The sequence below is a fragment of the Somniosus microcephalus genome, unplaced genomic scaffold (assembly GCF_052327205.1).
Source record: "Somniosus microcephalus isolate GS21.2 unplaced genomic scaffold, FLI_Smic_1.0 unresolved_chr4, whole genome shotgun sequence".
Taxonomy (NCBI): Eukaryota; Metazoa; Chordata; class Chondrichthyes; order Squaliformes; family Somniosidae; genus Somniosus; species Somniosus microcephalus.
This window is the reverse complement of record NW_028225182.1, coordinates 42,321,314-42,342,675: the sequence shown is the minus strand read 5'-3', so window position 1 is coordinate 42,342,675 and position 21,362 is coordinate 42,321,314. Positions and strand designations below refer to the sequence as shown.

Genomic DNA, 21,362 nt, shown 5'->3' with positions numbered 1-21,362 from the left:
CCTTTAAACTGTCCCATCAAACACTCCCAGGGCAGCTACAGCATAGGTTAGATACAGAGTAAAGCTCCCTTTAGACTGTCGCATCAAACTCTCCCATGGCAGATACAGCATGAGTTAGATACAGAGTAAAGCTCCCTCTACACTACCCCATCAAACACTCCCAAGGCAGGTACAGCACGGGTTAGACACAGAGTAAAGCTCTCTTTACAATGTCGCATCAAACACTCCCAGGGCAGGTAGAGCACGGGTTAGATACACAGTAAAGCTCCCTGTGCTCTGCGCAAACAAGGTAGCAAATCCCAACCTCAGAGGATCAGACCCTATTAACCACCTCCCTCAGATTTCATGTTCCCACAGCTCGGCCATTTGTGGATCCTCCCCTTCCTTCACTCCACCATTGGCACCTTGGGATGTTTTTCTGCATTAAAGGTGCGATATGATGACAAGTTGGTGTTGTTGTTCCAGTGTGACAGTCTCCATTTACCATCACACTCTTTATCAGACTGTATGAAACAGGACAATTGCAATTAGAGTGACTTTGCCACTATTTTGGGGTTTTAATTGGATAGACTGTTTCCCCCTCGTGATGTCCTTTTAGTTATCAGCAGGGACGGGGGAGCTTGTCCTGTTTTGCAGACTACGAGTTAGGGGCAGTGGGTGAAGCTCAGGCCCACACTGATCATCTATAAGGGGTCCTCCCCACAAGGGACAGGACACCACTAACAAGAACAAAGAGTCTGTCCGAACTAATGTCCCACAGTACATATCAACTGATTAAGGTCCAACTTTCCGATCCGGTTCAATGAGGCAATGATCCCGTCCGGATCCAGCCACTTGTAGAAGCTTCTGGAAAACCCATTGGACTCCGAGTGTTTGCATGCCAGGCTCCCTGGAGAGGGAGCTGGCAATGCCCACCGGTACACTCGAGGCCTCCCGCAACCAGTGGGCACCGCAGGGAATGGAGAGTCTTATCGACACGAGTAATAATATTATGATTTACTTTTATGAGTTTCCTGTTGTTTTGTCGAAAGAACATTCTGTGTTTGAGTTCCTTTGTTAGTTGTGCCAACTTAAAGAGGGAGGCCAGGTATAAATTCGTTCCTCTGTTGATGACACCGGGACAACCCATGTCATTTTATGGCTCAATTAAAAAAATCCACATTAGACATAGGAACATGGGAACAGGAGGAGGCCATTCAGCCCCTCGAGCCTGTCGCCTCATTCAATGAGATCATGGCTGATCTGGGACCTAACTCCATATACCCGCCTTTGGCCCATATCCCTTAATACCTTTGGTTTTCAAAAATCTATCAATGTCAGATTTAAAATGAACAATTGACCCAGCAACAACTGCCGTTAGCGGAAGAGAGTTCCAAACCTCTCCCACCCTTTGTGTGTAGAAGTGTTTCCTAACTTCACTTCTGAAAGATCTGGCTCTAATTTTTAGGCTATGTTACCTTGTCCTGAACTCCCAACCAGCGGAATTAGTTTTTCTCTGTGTACCCTATCGGTTCCACTTAATATCTGGAAAACTTCAATCAAATCACCCCTTAACTTTCTAAATCCCGAGCTTTTCACCATTGGGAAAGTACGCTGATCTATCCTTTTTCGATCCAAAGTGGATGACTACTGTATTAATGGTGCCCATCAAAATGTGCCCTTGTGCGACTCTTTCAGGTGGGGGTGATTGACCAAATTGTAATAGGCCCTCATGGCAATAAATCCATCAGTTCTGTCTTTCTTTTCCTTTTTTTATTCTTCTTTTTTTTTCTTTTTTTGTCAAGTTTTATTTCAAGTTTTATTAATTTACAGTTGATTAGTTTAACCAAAAGAGCACCCCTATTGGTCGAATGTTTTCTTAAGTTACAGTCAATTGCTTTAATCAAGAAGAGCAATCAAATTTGAAATTAGTTTGTTCAGGTTCCTTTAAAGTTTTATTTATTTACAGACTAACTGGTGAATCACCCACACAGAAAAGTGTACAGTTGATTTGTGTAACCACCCAATCAAAAGAGTCACTCCGATTGGTCGAATTAAAATAGGCCCTCCTGGCAATAAATACATGAGTTCTGTGATTGGGTAGAAATTGTGGAGCTTGGGGTTAATCGGCTCAATGTGACTGCAGGTTGTGTGTATAAAAGGTGCTTGTTGATGGGTGGAGGGATAGTTGAGTTGTTTAGTATCATGGGGGATTTTGTAGTGAGGGGTCTGCTCCCAGTGCTGGTGTTAGTTGGAGCTGTTTGTTCCTCTGATATTTGGCAACAGTTTGGGGGCCAGCAGTTTCCATGGCGAAGAGTAAAAGCCACCCCTGGGCCTCAGCGAGTCCCTTCTCCTGGGTCTCCCTTTGGCTCCGGTTTCAGTGTGTCTGAGGGGCGCAGTGTGTCTCCACTGCAGACTGTGAGGGTGCAGTGTGGAGAGCACAACCTGCTGGTCAGGGTACAGATGGATTTATTTGGAACCAGGCACCTGATTAAAGCTGCTGACCTGACCCTGGGGACGGCAGGTTGTCGGCCAACCGGGATCTACTCTCAGAACCACACCGTCCTCTTTGATTATGGGCTGCATGAGTGTGGCAGCAGAGTGAAGGTAATGTGATTCCTCAACTCTTGCTCTAAGCTTGGAGTATGGATTAGACCCAACTCTTTATTCCTACCTTTGGTGAAATGTCATTGATGTTGAGGAGATTCCTGTCTCCTGCTTTTAAATCCTCAGACTTGTGTTGAATTATGCATTGTCCTTCGCTTTAACTGGTCTTCCTGAGTCTCCAACCTTGTGATCTCAGCCCAATTGGCCTTGAGCCTTCACTTAGTTCTTCAAACTTTTCCTTCCATACATCTTGTCTTGTGGATTTTCAGGTCCCTGGGGATTCAGTTTAATGGTTCAGTTATCTACAATATTCAGTTTTTGTCTCTGTCTCTCATACAGAGGAGCTGCGATTAAATGAGGATTTAATCTTGTTCTTTTCATTGCTCTAAATTATCAACCTGTGGCTCCTTTTATTGAAGTGAAGCTGTCCTTTCATTGAGTCTTTATTCTGTTTAATTGTCTTGTGCTTGCAATCCCCCTCCTTGCATTAGCTGCTGAGGCTGCACAACTTCCAACCACCTGAGTAGAATGTTGTCCATTTCTGAACCTGATGTCTTTCAGATGTCTGGAGATTTCCTGGTCTACGCCACCCACCTGAACCACACCCCCAAGGCCCATGGATCTGTCATTGTGAGAACTAATGGAGCTGTCGTTCCCATTGAGTGCCACTATTTTAGGTAAGATTCTTTACACTGTCGCGAATAACGTCTACAGCTGGTGTAGTTCTCTGACCTTGTCCTAAAATGGCTCCATTGTCTTTCCAGGAAGGGCAATGTGAGCAGTGACCCGATCCTGCCCACCTGGATCCCGTTCAGCTCCACCAAGTCTGGAGAGGGGCTTCTGTCATTCTCTCTGCGCCTAATGAAAGGTATGTGATGGGTGGATGGGGAATGACTTCCTGTAGTCACCCACTGGCAGTTGTACCCAGTCTCCAACCCTTGTCCCTCTTGTACTTCAGATGACTGGCTCACAGAGCGCACCTCGACTGTCTACTACCTGGGTGACCTCATTCACATTGAGGCCTCTGTTTCAATGACCAACCACATGCCCCTGAAGCTCTACATTGATCACTGTGTCGCTACGTTGAGCCCAGACGAGGACTCCACCCCGAGATACAGCATCATTGACTACAATGGGTACGGAGTGCTCTGCTTTCTCCAGTTGGTCCTGTCTCGATGGCTTCTCTTGATTCACTCAATGTCCCTTTTTTAAAAAAAAAAAAATTATTTCTTCAGTTGCCTCCTGGACAGCAAAGCTGAGGACTCCTTCTCAACCTTCGTGTTGCCAAGAGACGAGCGTGAGTTGGACAAGCTCCACTTTGACCTGGATGCCTTCCGCTTCTTTGGAGATGACCGTTCCTTGGTAAGAGGAAGCCGACCACTGCAAAGTATTTACAGCCAATCGGCATAACTGGCTTGTGCTCCACACGAGTGTCCTCCCACCCCTCTTCATCTAACTCCAACATATCCTTCTATTCCTTTCTCCCTCATGTGTTTATCTAGCTTCCCCTTAAATGCATCTACATTATTCGCCTCAACCACTCCGTGGTAGCGAGTTCCACATTCTCCCCACTCTGGGTAAAGAAGTTTCTCCTGAATTCCCTCTGTGCTGTATATCCTGTGTAATCCTATGAATAACTAACATTAACCACTTTTCTCTGTTTCTAGCCAGCTTGCTATCCATTCTGCTACTTGTCCCCTGAATCCACCTGTTCATTGAGTTCCCAAGTTGGGAGGGAGTCACTGAATAACACTAGTGTTGAATGTGTCCCTCAGATTTTCATCTCCTGTCACCTGAAGGTTGCTGCAGTGGATCGGAGAGATTCCATGAGCAAAGCTTGTACTTTCCAGAAGATGCAGAATGTGTAAGTGCCCCCTCTCTCACTCAGGGATGTGTTGTGTGGGGGAAGTGATGCCCAACCTGATTGTGAAACTGATTCTCTTGTTTAGCTGGGCTCCATTGGAAGTATCCAACAATGACGTTTGTGCCTGTTGTCACTTGGGCAACTGCAGTGCCACGAGGGAGTTTGGATTTGATTCCAGAGGAAGGAGGGATCTTGTACCTGAAGCTGGTAGGACATTGATCCTCTAGATGTTGGAGGTTGCCCTTTACCCTCTCTGTAACTGGAATGTTTGATATTGCAGGGAGTGATGCTGAATTGAAGTGGGAGGGTGAGGCCTCACTTGGACCCCTGGTCATTCTGGACACTGATGTGACAGACCTGGCAACCGAGTCCCTTAATGAGGTTGAGCAACGGATGGCGGAGAGGTCTCCAGGTGGTGAGTTGGCCGACTGCTAGTTTCCATTTCCCCCTCAGTATTTCCTTCACTCACTGTTGGTTTCTCATTGCTGTTTAGGTGCTGAGTCTGAGGTGGTCCTGATGGTGGCCCTGACTGTGACTGCTGTCTCTCTGATCTCTGCTTCGTTGATCGCCTTGTTCCTGTACAGGAAACACAAGCAAACCCTGCGCAACAACTTGTGATTAATAAAGTGGTGAAATTAGCAAATCTGTCATGGTTATTGCTTGCATTTGGTCATTGATCAAGGCTGGGGATTTGCATTCTGAATATGGGAAGTTTTCCATATTTATTTACTTCCATTAATGATTCTTGACCCAGTGGCATGCCTGCTGAGTGTATTTAAGCTTTTCACCAGATATCAGGCTACTGGGGTATCTGCCCCATTTCACTAGTTTATTAACAGCAACTTGGAAGTGTTTGCCTGGAGCGAGTTATCTTGGCCTGCTGTTTGTCCCTTGTTAAGGAGGTTTGTGGGGCTCTTGTGGATTGAGGTTAGTGGGACTGATTATTGAGCCCCATGAAATTGCAACGTTCCTGGAAATTTTAATGCTGGGATTAGTTTATTACTAGAAGTGGAGGTTGTTTAGTCCTCTATAACTGACTGGGATAATGAGTCTAAATGGGGTAGATGTCCATATTATAAAAATGATAGAGGCACTAGTGAGGGTGCAAAACATTTACTAGGATGATTCCAGAACTGAGATTCGACTTATTAGGAAAGATTGACCTGTTTGGGATGCCTTCTTTAGGAAAGAGAAGGCTGAGGGTGTTTAAAATTATGACTGGGTTTGATAGGTTAGATATAGAGATGTTTCCACTTGGGGGCAAGACCAGAACTCGGGGCCTGTAACTACAAGGTAGTAACTAACTAATGACTCCAATGGTGAATTCAGGAGAAACTTCTTTACCCAGAGAGTGGTGAGAATGTGGATCTCGCTATCACGGAGTGGTTGAGGCGAATGGTGTAGCTGCATTTAAGGGGGAGCTCGAAGCACGAGGGAGGAATAGAAGGATATGCTGTTTGGGTGGGAGGAGGCTCGTGTGGAGCATGGACTAGTTGGACTGAATAGCCTGTTTTTGTGTTGTCGATGGCTTGTTAACCTGCAGGATTAGTCACCTGAGGAATTGCATCTCTGAAGGCCCCTTAAATGGCTTTCGGTGTTGGCCGTGGCTCAGTGGACAGCACTCTAGCCTGAGTCGGAAGGTCGTAGGTTCAAATCCCACTGTAGAAACCTCGAGTACAAAAGCCAGGCTGACACCCCCAGTGCTGCACTGTCGGAGGTGCCATCTTTCGGATGAGCAGTTAAACCGAGGCCACTTCTGGCCCCTCGGGTGGATGTAAAAGATCCTATGGCACTTTTGGAAGAAGAGCAGGGGAGTTCTTCCTCTGACCAATTGTTATCCGTCAGCCGACATCATAAGATGATCTGGCCATTATCACATTGCTGTTTGTAGGCTCTTGATGGGCTGCCATGTTTCTGACAATAGTGACTACATTTCAAAAGTAATTCATTGGTTATGAAATGCATTTTTTAATTTGTTCATGGGGTGTCACTGGCAAGGCCTGCATTTATTGCCCATCCCTAGTTAGCCTTGAGAATGTGGTGGTGAGCTGCCTTCTAGTCCAGTTGGTCAGTGTGCTGTTGGGGAGTTCCAGGATTTTGACCCGGTGACGATGAAGGATCGACGATATACTTGCAAGTTGGGATGGTGTGTGACTTGGAGGGGAACTTGGAGGTGGTGGTGTTCCCATATGCCTGCTGCCCTTGTCCTTCTAGGTGGTAGAGGTCGCGGGTTTGGGAGGTGCTGCAGTGCGCCAGTGCTGGAGGGAGTGAATGTTTAATGTGTTGGTGTGACATCCTGAATCTGGGTATGGTGCTGTATAAATAAGATTGTTCTTTCTAAACATCTGACGTGAGTTTGGGACCTACAATTAAATATAATTATCCCTAACCAACATACTAGGCCCCCAATTGGGATTCAGTTGCCGTACTGGATCTCCAACAGCAGGTGGGGATAGAATCCATACCAACTTAACGAGCACAGTTTTGTATCTCTTGTGGCTGACCCTGGTCAGTGAATGCTGGCTGACATCTGCAGTAGAACTGTTGTCGATACTTAACCACTTAGTTATGTAGCCCCTTCAACGTACTGAAATGTCCCAAGGTGCTTCGCAGAAGCCCTATCGAATAAAATTTGACACCAAGCCACATACGGAGATATTAGGGCAGATGACCAAAAGCTTGTGCAAGAGGTAGGTTTTAAGGAGGAGGGAGCGCTGGAGTGGTTGAGGGAGGGAATTCCAGAGTTTGGGCCCCAGGCAGCTGAAGGCAAGGCTGCCAATGGTGGAGCGATTACATAGAAAGATAGGAGTAGGCCGCTTGAGCCTGCTCTGCCATTCGATGCGATCATGGGCCTGATCATCCAAATTCAGTACCCGATCCCTGCTATCTCCCCATAACCCCTTGATCCCTTTAGCCTTAAGAAATGTATCCAACTCCTTCTTGAATATATCTAATGAATTGGCCTCTGCTGCCTTCTGTGGTAGAGAATTCCACAGGTTCACCACGCTGTGGGTGAAGAAATTCCTCCTTCAGCGACTGGTGCACAAGGTCACCCAGGTCTCGTTGCACTTCCCCTTCTCCCAATCTATTGCCATTCAGATAATCTGCCTTCCTGGTTTTGCCACCAAGTGGATAACCTCACATTTATCCACGTTATATTGCATCTGCCATGCTTCTGCCCAATCACCCAACCTGTAAATCATCCTGTAGTTTCTCGGCATCCTCCTTGATACGCTTATCAATTACTTCATAAAAGGTGATGAGTCGAAGAAGAGATGATGAGTCGAAAGAAGAGATGAATAAGGCTTTTATTAGCTAAGAAGAGACCATGCTTCTTCGTGAGTGACTGAACAAGTCTGAACGAAACCCACACAGTGGTGGGTGGAGTCAGCTGAGGCATGCCTCCATACACAGCGCCACCCAGAGGTGGCAATATACAATACAGTGGTTTACCACATTCACCCCTTGTTTAATGTGAAGTCCGGCGGGGTGAAGGGTACTACAAGTTAAGTCTATCAGGAGGCCTTGTCTGACGTCCTGATCGTCGTGGTGGCGGCGGTGGTGTTGCAGCATCCGACGTCGGGTCTGGTGTCTGGGTGGTTGGCGAAGATTCCTGGGGCTTTGGCATGCCGTCTGCAGGGGTTGGGTTGGGAGGGGTGGTGGGGGATAACAGTGGTAAGGGGGATAACGGTGGTAAGGGGGATAACGGTGGTAATTCAGGGGTACCCGAGGGTGCGAGATCTCGTATGGAGACCGTGTCCTCCCGCCCGTCTGGGTATGTCACCCAGGCATACTGGGGGTTGGCGTGTAGGAGGTGCACCCGCTCGACCAGGGGGTCCGTTTTATGCGTCCTCACGTGCCTCCGCAGTAGGACGGGCCCAGGAGAAGTCAACCATGCCGGTAGCGAGGTTCCCGATGTAGACTTCCGGGGGAAAACGAACATTTTCTCATGAGGGGTCGCATTAGTGGCAGTACAAAGCAGTGACCGAATGGAGTGAAGCGCTGCAGGGAGGACCTCCTGCCAGCGGGAGGTCGGAAGGCCCTTAGATTTTAGTGCTAAGAGGACTGCCTTCCAAACCGTCGCGTTCTCCCTTTCCACCTGGCCGTTCCCCCGGGGATTGTAACTGGTGGTCCTGCTCGTGGCGATACCTCTTGTTAGCAGGTACTGCCGAAGTTCGTCGCTCATGAACGATGAGCCCCTGTCGCTATGTATATAGCTGGGGAACCCGAACAGAGCGAAGATGTCATTCAGACACTTGATGACCGTGGTACTGGTCATGTCTGGGCAAGGGATGGCAAAGGGGAAACGGGAGTACTCATCAACTATGTTGAGGAAGTACACATTGCGGTCAGCGGAGGGGAGGGGCCCTTTAAAATCGACGCTCAGGCGTTCGAAGGGGTGGGTGGCCTTGATCAGGCTTGCTCTGTCCGGCCTATAGAAGTGCGGTTTGCACTCGGCGCAGATTTGGCAGCTCTTGGTCATGGTCCTGACCTCCTCGATGGAGTAGGGCAGGTTACGGGATTTGATAAAATGGAAAAACCTGGTGACCCCCGGGTGGCAGAGGTCATTGTGGAGGGACTGCAGCCTATCACTCTGCGCGTTGGCGCATGTACCACGTGATAGGGCATCTGGGGGCTCATTGAGTTTCCCTGGCCGATACAAGATATCATAATTGTAGGTGGAGAGTTCGATTCTCCACCTCAAGATCTTGTCGTTCTTGATTTTACCCCTCTGCTTATTGTTAAACATAAAAGCTACTGAACGCTGGTCAGCGAGCAGGGTAAATCGTTTCCCGGCCAGGTAATGCCTCCAGTGACGCACCGCTTCTACAATAGCCTGGGCCTCCTTTTCGACGGAGGAGTGTCTCGTCTCGGGGCCCTGGAGGGTCCTTGAGAAAAAGGCCACGGGTCTGCCCGCCTGGTTAAGGGTCGCGGCTAGGGCGAAGTCGGAGGCATCGCTCTCCACTTGGAAGGGGATGGACTCATCCACCGCGTGCATTGCGGCCTTCGCGATATCGTTCTTGATAAGAGTGAAGGCTGCACACGCCTCTGGTGTCAGGGGGAAGGAGGTGGCTTTGATGAGGGGCCTGGCTTTGTCTGCATAGAGGGGCACCCACTGGGCGTAGTAGGAGAAAAACCCCAGGCATCTCTTCAGTGCTTTTTGGCAGTGGGGAAGGGGTAGCTCCATTAGGGGGCGCATTCTGTCGGGGTCGGGCCCGATGACTCCGTTCTCCACCACGCAGCCGAGGATGGCCAGGCGCTTGGTGTGAAACATACATTTTTCCTTATTGTACGTTAGGTTCAGCCGTTGGGCCGTACGGAGGAAATTTGCTAGATTAACGTCGTGGTCCTGCTGGTCGTGGCCGCAGATGGTGACGTTATCCAAATAGGGGAAGGTTGCCCGCAGCGCGTTCTGGTCAACCATTCGGTCCATCTCCCTTTGGAAGACCGAAACCCCGTTGGTGACGCCGAAGGGGACCCTAAGGAAGTGGTAGAGGCGGCCGTTTGCCTCGAAGGCAGTATACTGGCGGTCCTCATGGCGGATGGGCAGCTGGTGGTATGCTGACTTAAGGTCGATGGTGGAGAATACTTTGTATTGCGCAATCTGATTGACCATATCAGATATGCGAGGGAGGGGGTACGTGTCCAGCTGGGTGTACCGGTTTATGGTTTGGCTGTAGTCGATTACCATGCGGCGTTTTGCAGTGGTTTTAACGACTACAACCTGGGCTCGCCAGGGGCTAGTGCTACCTTCGATAATGCCCTCCTTCAAGAGCCGCTCCACCTCAGAGCTGATAAAAGCTCTGTCCCCGGCACTGTACCGCCTGCTTTTGGTAGCGATGGGTTTACAGTCGCGGGTGAGGTTAGCGAACAGGGGAGGGGGGGGGACTTTTAATGTGGAAAGGCTGCAGGTGGTTTGCAGCGGGCGATTTAAAAGTTGTTGGTTGCAGACTGTGAGTGGGGGGAGGGGTCCACCGTATGCTAGCGTGACACTCTTAAGGTGGCACTGAAAATCCAACCCTAGCAGGACGGCAGCGCAAAGACGGGGCAGGACTAGCAGTTTAAATTTTTGATATTCAGTGCCCCCTACTGACAGGGTCACCACACAGTAGCCGCTGATGTCCATTGACTGGGACTTGGACGCCATAGAAATGCGATGGTGCGTTGGCAGAATCGTGAGGGAGTGGCTACGTACCGTGTCGGGGTGGACGAAACTCTCTGTGCTCCCGCTGTCGATCAGGCAACTGGTGGCGCGGCCGTTTACCGCGATATCCATCATGGAGCTGGATAGATGGTGAGGGTGGCCTTGATCCAGCGTCACGGAGGCCAGTATGTGGCTTAGTGAGTCACTATAGTCATCCGCCGAGACGGTGGTCGGTTCCGGTGACGAAATGGCGGTTGAGTGCGTTGGATACGATGGCGGCGGATGCCATGCGGCCGGGGGTACACAAAATGGCGGATAAGATGGCTGCTCCCACGGCCCGCACGCTGCGCTGCTGGCTGGCTTCCCCTTGCAGGCGTTAGCGTAATGGCCTTTCTTCCCGCAGCCCGAGCAGGTAGCTGTCTTAGCTGGGCAGTGCGCTCTGGGATGTTTTAACTGGCCACAGAAATAGCATTTTTGGGCCTGGTTACTGGGCATCGAAGCAGTTCTTACCGGAGGCTGCTGTCTCGGTTGGGTCGCTGCAGCGGTTGGTGCCGGGGGCGGCGGTCCCGTGTCCCACGGTTTCGATTGCCATGTCTCGGCGCCGTTACGGGGGTATGCCTCGAGGTTTCGGTGGGCCTCCTCTAACGAGAGCGCAAGGGCAATGGCCGTCTTCAGGTCGGGTTCCTTGCTTTCTAGCAGTCTCTGCCGGGTGTGGTCTGACTGGAGGCCCCTGACGAAGGCATCACAGGCGAGTCCCTGCGCGTGCTCCACAGCCGTTACCGCTTTACAATCGCAGTCTCTGCAGAGTGCCAGTAGCGCCCGTGCAAATGCCCCTACCGATTCTCCCGGTTGCTGCCTGCGGGATCCCAAGAGGTGTCGGGCGTAAATTGTGTTCACTGGGTGCGTATATTGCCCTTTTAGTAGCTCGAGGGCCGCCACGTACGTATTAGAGTCCCGGATTAGCATATATACTTGATGGCTCACCTGGGCGGTCAAAATTTTCAGTTTGTGATCCTCCTCTGTAACCTGTGAGATTGCGAGGAAGGATTCAAAGCAGCTCAGCCAGTGTTCAAACTTGGCTGATGCACCCACATCTTGAGGGTCGAGGTCCAGGCGTGGTGGTCTGAGGGCTCTCAGCAATGTCTGCTGTATCCGTTGCTGTTGTTGCTCCTCAGGTGTCGCCATTTAACTTTTAGCTAATAAAATTGATACGCTTATCAATTACTTCATAAAAGGTGATGAGTCGAAGAAGAGATGATGAGTCGAAAGAAGAGATGAATAAGGCTTTTATTAGCTAAGAAGAGACCATGCTTCTTCGTGAGTGACTGAACAAGTCTGAACGAAACCCACACAGTGGTGGGTGGAGTCAGCTGAGGCATGCCTCCATACACAGCGCCACCCAGAGGTGGCAATATACAATACAGTGGTTTACCACACTCCTCACAGCACACACGCCCACCCAGCTTTGTGTCGTCTGCAAATTTAGAGATATTATATCTAGTTCCCTTGTCTAGATCATTAATATATATATATATATATATATTGTGAATAGCTGGGGTCCAAGGACCGATCCCTGCGGTACCCCACTAGTCACTGCCTTCCACTCAGATAAAGACCCGTTTATTCCAACTCTTTGCTTTCTATCTGCCAACCAGTTCTCTATCCAAGTCAGTACCTTGCCCCCAATCCCATGTGCCTTAACTTTACATACAAATCTCTTATGTGGGACCTTATCGAAAGCCTTCTGAAAGTCCAAATACACCACATCACAGAATCACAGAAACCCCACAGTGCAGATAGAGGCCATTTCGGCCCATCGAGCCTGCACCGACACATATCGCACCCGATCCCCGTAACCCCTACACCAACACATATCCCACCCTATTATTGAACGCAGCAACAGCCCGTGGCGCGCCCAAGTGGTGGTGGTAAGGGGTAGCGAGAAGAAACGGATGGTGATCGACTATAGCCAAACGATCAACAGGTACACCCAACTAGACGCCTACCCGCTACCCCGCATATCAGAAATGGTGAACCAAATCGCCCAATACCGGGTGTTCTCCACCATCGACCTCAAGTCAGCGTACCACCAGCTCCCTATCAGAACAGAGGACCGCCCGTACACCGCCTTCGAGGCGAACGGACGCCTCTACCAATTCCTCAGAATCCCCTTTGGGGTGACGAACGGGGTCTCGGTCTTCCAGAGGGAGATGGACCGCGTGGTCGATGACCACCACTTGCAGGCAACCTTCCCCTACCTCGACAACGTCACCATCTGCGGTCACAACCAGCAGGATCACGACTCGAACCTCGAGAGGTTCCTGAAAACCGCACAAAAACTCAACCTCACTTACAACGAGGACAAATGCGTTTACAACACCACGCGCCTCTGCATACTAGGCAGCGTGGTGGGGAATGGGGAAATCGGACCAGACCCCGACCGATTGAGCCCCCTACGGGAGTTGCCCCTGCCCAACACTCCCAAAGCCCTGAAAAGGTGCCTGGGGTTATTTTCTTATTATTCCCAATGGGTCCCCAACTACTCCGACAAAGCCCGCCCCCTCTTGAAAGCATCCTCTTTTCCGCTCTCTGCTGAGGCCCACGCTGCCTTCAAAAGCATTAAGTGGGACATTGAGCGGGCCACGCTACAGGCAGTGGACGAGAACACTCCCTTTCAAGTGGAAAGTGATGCGTCTGACTTTGCCTTGGCGGCCACCCTCAACCAGGCGGGGCGGCCCGTAGCTTTCTTCTCGAGGACCCTCCAAGGGCCCGAGATCAGACACTCCTCCGTGGATAAGGAGGCCCAAGCCATCGTGGAGGCAGTGTGCCACTGGCGCCACTACCTAGCCGGCAAACGCTTCACCCTACTTGCCGACCAGCGGTCGGTAGCGTTTATGTTCAATAATAAACAGAGGGGGAAGATTAAAAATGATAAGATTCTTAGGTGGCGGATCGAGCTCTCCACCTTCGATTATGACATCATTTACCGGCCAGGGGCCCTTAACGAATCCCCCGACGCCCTCTCACGAGGGATGTGTGCCAGCGCCACCGGGGATCGGCTACAGACCCTCCACAACGACCTCTGCCACCCAGGGGTCAGTCGGCTGTTCCACTTCATAAAGTCCCGTAACTTACCCTACTCGATTGAGGAAGTTCGGTCTCTGACCAGGAACTGCCGCACTTGCGCTGAGTTCTCCCTTATCTATTTTACTAGTGACGTCCTCAAAAAATTCCAGTAGATTAGTCGAGCACGATTTACCTTTTGTAAATCCATGTTGACTTTGTCCGATCCTGTCTCTGTTTTCCAAGTGCTCTGCTATTACATCTTTTATAATGGACTCTAGCACTTTCCCCACTACCGATGTCGGGCTTACCGAGACCTGTAATTCCCCGTTTTCTCTCTACCACCTTTTTTGAATAGTGGGGTAACATTAGCTACCCTTCAATCCATGGGTACTGTTCCAGAGTCCGTCGAATGTTGGAAGATGATCAGCAATGCATCTACTATTTCTAGGGCCACTTCCTTAATTACGCTAGGATGTAGATTATCAGGCCCTGGGGATTTATCGGCCTTCAATCCCATCAATTTCCCTAACACCATTTCCCTACAAATACTGATTTCTTTTAGTTCCTCCCTTTCATCGGACCCTATGTTCCCCGACATTTCTGGGAGGTTATTTGTGTCCCCCTTTGTGAAGACAGAACCAAAATATGTATTTAATTGGTCTGCCATTTCTTTGTTCCCCATTATAAATTCCCCAGTTGGGGATGCTCAAGAGGCCAAAATTGAAGGAGCGCAGAGCTTGCGGAGGGTTGTGGGGCTAGAGGAGGTTGGAGGGATTTCAAAACAACGATGAGAATTTTTAAAATCAAGGCGTTGCTTAACCGGGAATCAATGTAGGTCAGCGACGGGTGAATGGGACTTGGTGCGAGTTAGGATACGGGCAGCTGAGTTTTGGACGGCCTCAAGTAAATGGCGGGTAGTGCGTGGAAGGTCAGCATTGGAATAGTCGAGACTACAGGCGAATGGAGATGTGGCAGTCAGTCTCGCCTGGGTTTAGTGAGTGTCTACACAAAGCCTCAAACACAACATACAAAAAGTTGATGTGCATTCACATTGAAGTCTTCCAATAAATATGTATAATCACAGAAGTGCTTGTTTGAGTAAACCAGTTAACATTTTATACACAGCCAGCACACCTCGCCTCACCCCGTAAACAGCTGCCATCAAAGCCCAGTTGCTGTATTATTTTGTGGGTCTGTGCTCGGGTTAGCAGCCCTCCAGGATTGTCCCAGATTCTCCAGGAATTAAAAGATTCATCTCTGGGAGCCTGGCACGTCCTGAGTTCATGATAGGTGCGGTATTCCCAGAAGGTTGTGGGTTCGAGTCCCACTCCAGTGACAAGAGCACATTAATGCAGGCTGACACTCTAGTGCCACTGCTGAGGGAGCGCCGCACTGTCGGAGGTGTCGTCTTTCGGATGAGACGTTAAACCGAGGGCCCGTCTGCCCTCTCGGGCGGATGTAAAAGATCCCATGGCCACTATTTCGTAGAAGAGCAGGGAGTTATCCCCTGGTGTCCTAGCCAATATTTATCCCTCAATCAACATCACTAAAAACAGATTATCTGGTCATTATCACATTGCTGTTTGTGGGAGCATGCTGTGTGCAAATTGGCTGCCGCGTTTCCTACATTACAACAGTGACTGCGCTCCAAAAAGTACCTCGTTGGCTGTAAAGCGTTTGGGATGTCCTGAGGCTGTGAAAGGCACGATATAAATGCAAGTCTTTCTTTCTTTTACAGGCGACTTTGGGCCGATGGTTCCCAAAGCTCTCCACCCAATGGGGGCACTTTGGTTTGGTTTTTGGTTGATGACATCACCCAGTGTCTTCCTATTGATGGTTTTGGAGAAGGTCAACCCAATCTCTGCCTCTTTCTTTATCATAGGCAACGGCCTATTAAAAGTCAACCATGTGCTCCCTTTTTAAAGGGTCGCAAACGATAAGGTCTGTAAATTAACATCAATTTGAAAGGAACCTTAACAAATCAAATTAAAATTTGGTTGCCGGGGGTGATGATGCACTCCATTCTCCGCGGCGCCCACCGGTCGCGGAAGGCCTCAAGCGTGCCAGTGGATACCGCGTACTCCATATCCAGGGCCACCCGGGCGCAAACGTGGCCGCGGAAGAGAGGCAGGCAATCGGGCAGCTCTTTCCCGCCCTCTTTCCAGTTGCCTGTTGACACAGCCGAGGCGAAAACTCCCTTTCATCTTCTGTGTCGCCGCGAGATCAGCGGGACAAGCTCTGGTTCAACCTGGATGCGTTCCGCTTCTTTGAGGATGCCAGGTGTGGTGTATGTAACCTGTTCCACCTTAAGAGAACTTAAGCCTGTTCCACCTTAAGAGATGTACTACTTTCTCTGGCTGCTGTATACGTAATACCGGTGGTGACCACCGGTATATAAGCACTGTGTAGTAATATTGTATTTAGTAGTAGTCCTGACCTCCAACCAGTAAAGACCTGTTGAACTTTAATCTTGTAGTCTGTGTTAGTAATTACAACTAGAACACACAGACTTAACAGTGGCGACGAGTCCGATTCTTACCCTGCGGCAGTTTATATCCACGGCGGCTTCGTCCACAGAACGGACGTCGAAGAGAGGCTTCCACCCTCATCACCCTGCTGGAAGACACATCGCGCGGCAGACATCGAGAAACCAGAGTGCAGAAGACATCCTGAACTCGAAGCCTCCATCAGCGGCTGTCAGCTATCTTCTTTCTACCTCGGTGGTGGGTAAGCCGGGCAGCGACGCGACCAGAAAGCCGGCCGCGTTGGCTGTACAGACGGGGAGGGAAGACGGAGGAATAAGGGCGGTGAGATCGATCGCGACCGGAGATAAGGACCGGGCCGCATTCAGGCCGAAAGGCGCAGCGCGGGGACATCGATCGCGGCTGGTGATAAGGGCCGGGCCGCATTCGGGCTAAAAAGGCGCAGCGTCTGGGGCAACTGAAGGCGCGAGAGCCGCGGTGAAGCGGAGACAGCGTCGGGGGACGGGTGAAGACCACCAAGCGCGGGAAAACCGCCATTTTGTAGGCGGAGGACGAAGACAAGAGCGGGAAGCCGCCATCTTGGATAAAAATAAAAATAAATTAAATTGCAACGATGCCTAAACATGGGAACATTGATACCTTTGATAGCGACATCGAAGATTGGGCCATGTATGTAGAACGCATACAAAATTATTGTAAAGCAAATAAAATCCCAGATGAAGAGAAAGCACTAACATTATTAAACTTAATGGGTGCGAAGACATACGGGCAATTGAAACACCTTTTATCACCAGATGAACCGGCGGATAAGACGTTCGAGGAGATTGTTACTGTCCTGAAAAATCATCTAAACCCCACGCCGCTGATGCTAGCGGAACGATTTAAATTTTACAGCAGAAGGCAGCTGAAGGATGAAAGCAATGCTGAATATTTAATGGAATTGCGTAAGCTAGCAAAGTACTGTCAGTTTGGAACGAGACTGACAGAGGCGCTACGAGATAAATTTGTGTGTGGTTTATTAAAAGAAGATACACAAAAGCGACTGCTTGAGGAGAATGAGCTGACGCTTGAGAAAGCGGTCACTATGGCAGCAGCACACGAAGCCGCAGCGAGAGGCACGGCAGTAATGCAGCTACGGTCACCGGAACTCAGTACAAATAAATTGGGTTTGAGTACTGTAAAATGTTATCGTTGTGGAAAGACAACGCACGATCAGAACCAATGTTGGTTTAAAAACCAAGAATGCAGAACGTGTGGCAGGCTTGGCCACATAGCTAAAGTATGCCGGTCAGGAAAGAAGACCAGCAACAAAAAGTCACCGCAAGGAAAATACATAAAGGTACACAAGGTGACAAAGAACAGTTCGACTGAACAGAAGTCAGATTCAGACGCTAGCAGTAATGAACTGGGTAGCACAAGAGTACACAACGTTGGTAAGGATGCAGATCTCCAGACAATTTGGGTCACCCTTCAGATAGCAGGAGTCCAAGTAAAGATGGAATTGGACACTGGATCGGCATTGACAGTCTTGAATAAGAAAGATTACAAAAGGTTATTCCAACATATTCCCCTACGGGATACGGAGATTATATTGAAAACATACACGGGGCAAAGGGTGTACCCCATCGGAAAGATAGAGGTAAAAGTGGTCCACAAGGGTGAAGAAAGCCAAGTAATGGACTTATATGTGCTACCTGAAGGAGGTCCACCACTACTGGGACGGGAGTGGATTAGGAAAATGAATATGGACTGGCACTCCTTGAAGGCACTAACGGTAGATTCCGGGGAAACAGATGTCAAACCTAAACGATTGTCCAAAATATTGGATGATGCTAAAGAGGTGTTCCAGCAGGGACTGGGAACACTGAGAGGAATTACGGCAAACATCAAGATTGATGAACATGCACACCCAAAAATTTTTAAGCCAGGCCGGTACCCTATGCAATACGACCTACTGTAGAAGCGGAACTGGAAGCGCTAGAACGTTCAGGTGTACTGTCTAAGGTAGATTGGAGTGAGTGGGCTACGCCCATTGTTCCCGTTATGAAACGTCCTTCGAGCAACAAGCCAGGAGAACCAGGCAAGGTTCGCATCTGTGGAGATTTCAAAATCACCGCTAATCCGGTGCTTCACACGGTGCAGTATCCGCTTCCGTGGATTGAGGATATTTTTGCTTCGTTGTCTGGCGGGAAACACTTCACCAAGATAGACCTGGCGCAGGCGTACTTGCAGGTGGAGGTTGAAGAAGAGTCGCGCCAATACCTCACGATCAACACGCATCGAGGTTTGTACAATAGGCTGGTTTTTGGAGTGGCATCGGCTCCAGCAATTTGGCAGAGGGCCACGGAGCAGGTATTACAGGGAATTCCAGGCACACAATGTTACCTGGACGATATTCTGATTACAGGTGATGGTGATGAAGAACACCTCGCAAACTTGGAACTGGTGCTCAACAGACTGAAAGAGTATGGACTTAGAGTTAATCGGCAGAAATGTGAGTTCTTCCAGAAGCGGATCTCGTACTGTGGTCATGTCATTGACTGGGAGGGGCTTCATAAGTCTCCTGACAAGATAGAGGCAGTTGTAAAGGCTCCCGCTCCGGATAATGTCTCTCAGTTGAGGTCGTTTCTAGGATTGATTAACGATTACCATAAATTTCTACCAAATCTATCCACGGTACTGCACCCGCTAAACGCTCTTTAACAGAAGGGGGTACCATGGGAATGGAGCGAAAACTGTAAGAAGGCATTTCGCAAAAGCAAAGAATTGATCACCTCAGAGGAAGTGTTGGCTCACTTCAACCCGACACTGCCTATTCGGTTGGCTTGTGATGCTTCTCCATATGGTATTGGGGCAGTACTCTCACACAAGTTGCCAAATGGCACGGAAAGGCCAGTCGCGTTTGCATCCAGATCATTGACCTCCGCTGAGCGCAACTATGCGCAGATCGATAGGGAGGCTCTCAGCCTTGTATGGGGAGTGAAGAAGTTTAATCATTACCTGCAGGGCCAAAAATTCACACTTCTGACAGACCATCAGCCGTTGGTATCCATTTTTAACCCTAAGAAGGGTGTTTCAGTGATGACAGCACAGCGTCTCCAGAGATGGTCCCTTTTCCTAGGGGCACATCAATATCAAATAGAATTCAAAGGTACGAAGCAGCATGGCAATGCTGATGGGCTGTCGCGCCTGCCACTACCTGAAGAAGAAGAAACGACGAAAGTTGACCCTGTTGAGTTATTTCATTCGACCATCATCGAGTGTTTACCAGTCACCAATGCAAGTATTGAAAGAGAAACCAGGAACGACCCGACACTGTCCAGAGTCTACGAGGTGACAGTGAAAGGATGGCCAACACGTGGTGATCCTCTGTTACCGGCATTCTCGGCAAGGCGAGACCAGCTGTCCGTCTGCCATGGTACTTTGATGTACGGGACAAGAGTGATTATTCCTCCCAAGTTAAGGGAAAGAGTTCTAAAAGAACTGCATGAAGGTCATCTGGGGGGAGTTAAGATGAAAAGTCTTGCTAGGGCTTATGTATGGTGGCCGGGTATTGACCAACAGATAGAGGAGTTGACGAAAAGCTGCGCTGGGTGCCAAAAAGTGCAAAATGCACCTCCGATCGCACCGCTACACCCATGGGAATGGCCTTCAGCCCCATGGCAACGCGTACATATTGACTTTGCTGGTCCATTCATGGACTCCGTGTTCCTAATTGCGGTGGACGCACATTCCAAATGGCCAGAAGTGATCAAGATGAATACCACTACTTCAGAAAAGACAATTGCGGTGTTAAGAACAATATTCGCAAGGAACGGATTGCCAGAACAGATCTGTTCGGACAACGGACCACAGTTCGTGTCGGAAGAATTCCAAAAATTCTTAAAGAAGAATGGGGTGAAACATTATACCTCTGCCCCATATCATCCGGCGACAAACGGGTTGGCCGAGAGATTTGTCCAAACATTCAAAAAGGCAATAAAGGCCATGAACGATGATCAGATTCCGCTACAGCACAAGGTGGACAATTTCCTAATGGCGTATCGAAACGCCGCTCATGCAGTGACTAACCAAAGTCCTGCCATGATGTTTTATAACAGGAGGTTGCGGTCCAGGTTGGACTTGTTAAAACCAAATGTGCGGAGGGAAGTGGAAAACAAACAGTTCCGGCATATTAATAACAAGACCACTCGAAGTTTCGACGTAGGACAACCAGTGTTGGCAAGGGGCTATGGAAACGAAAAATGGCAGTCCGGAACAATTCGGGCCAGACAAGGACCTCTGATGTACAAAGTAGATATTGGTAACAATGTGATAAGGCGTCATGCGGATCAACTGGTAGAATCGAGAGCAAGGGTCGAACCCACGGTTGCGACAGAGACAACTGTGGAAGACGTTAATGAACCTGAAGCATCTACCTCGGCAGGGAATGTACCTGATGATGATAACACCCAATGCGTGGGAGACCAACTAGAGGAGTCACCTCAGCAACAGGAATCAGAGACCACTGAAAGGCGTTATCCAAACCGAATCAGAAGGCCTCCTGAGAGACTGAACCTTTGAACTGTTTATACCTGAAGTTATATATGTTATTATGTTATGTTAAATGGGGATATGACTGTTAAGCTAAAAAGGGAGGATTGCGGTGTATGTAACCTGTTCCACCTAAAAAGAACTTAAGCCTGTTCCACCTTAAGAGATGTACTACTTTCTCTGGCTGCTGTATACGTAATACCGGTGGTGACCACCGGTATATAAGCACTGTGTAGTAACATTGTATTTAGTAGTAGTCCGGGCCTCCAACCAGCAAAGACCTGTTGAACTTTAATCTTGTAGTCTGTGTTAGTAATTACAACTAGAACACACAGACTTAACACCAGGGACCTGGTAAGAGTTGGCCAGATGTTGGAAGGTAAGACGGTGAGCGTTGACGCTGAGTAACTCCTGGATGTGTCTCCTGCAGATCTTCATCAGTTGCCACCTGAGAGTAGCTGCAGCAGATCAAAGGCCGGATTCGGTCAACAAAGCCTGTTCCTTCCAGAAGCCAGCCAACCGGTGAGAGAAATCTACCCCCGAATGGTGGACCTCTTTCTTTTTGGCGTATGGATGCATTCTGACCGATGGCTTGCTTCCTTGTTTAGATGGTCCCTGGTGAACGAGTTGGGCCTGTCCCTGCTGGAAGGATCCAATGAGGTTTGTGCCTGTTGTGATGGGGGCA

At 49.3% G+C, this 21,362-nt stretch overlaps 1 protein-coding gene across 1 annotated transcript; it reads left to right on the top strand.

The window, feature by feature from the left end:
• Positions 1-2,132: 2,132 nt before the first annotated feature.
• On the top strand, positions 2,133-5,093 carry LOC147090631 (zona pellucida sperm-binding protein 3-like). The gene is made up of 9 exons (XM_085977391.1): positions 2,133-2,586; positions 3,148-3,263; positions 3,351-3,454; positions 3,545-3,722; positions 3,822-3,948; positions 4,362-4,450; positions 4,536-4,657; positions 4,731-4,865; positions 4,944-5,093. The coding sequence occupies exons 1-9, from the start codon at positions 2,152-2,154 to the stop codon at positions 5,066-5,068; spliced, it is 1,431 nt and encodes a 476-aa protein (XP_085833517.1). The 5' UTR covers positions 2,133-2,151; the 3' UTR covers positions 5,069-5,093.
• Positions 5,094-21,362: the final 16,269 nt, after the last annotated feature.

Bases quoted from the DNA above. Each gene is read 5' to 3' on its own strand.
- LOC147090631 (XM_085977391.1), top strand. From the start codon at position 2,152: ATGGGTGGAGGGATAGTTGAGTTGTTTAGTATCATGGGGGATTTTGTA. The intron at 2,587-3,147 runs GTAATGTGATTC...GATGTCTTTCAG, and splicing joins AGTGTGGCAGCAGAGTGAAG to ATGTCTGGAGATTTCCTGGT. The intron at 3,264-3,350 runs GTAAGATTCTTT...TTGTCTTTCCAG, and splicing joins ATTGAGTGCCACTATTTTAG to GAAGGGCAATGTGAGCAGTG.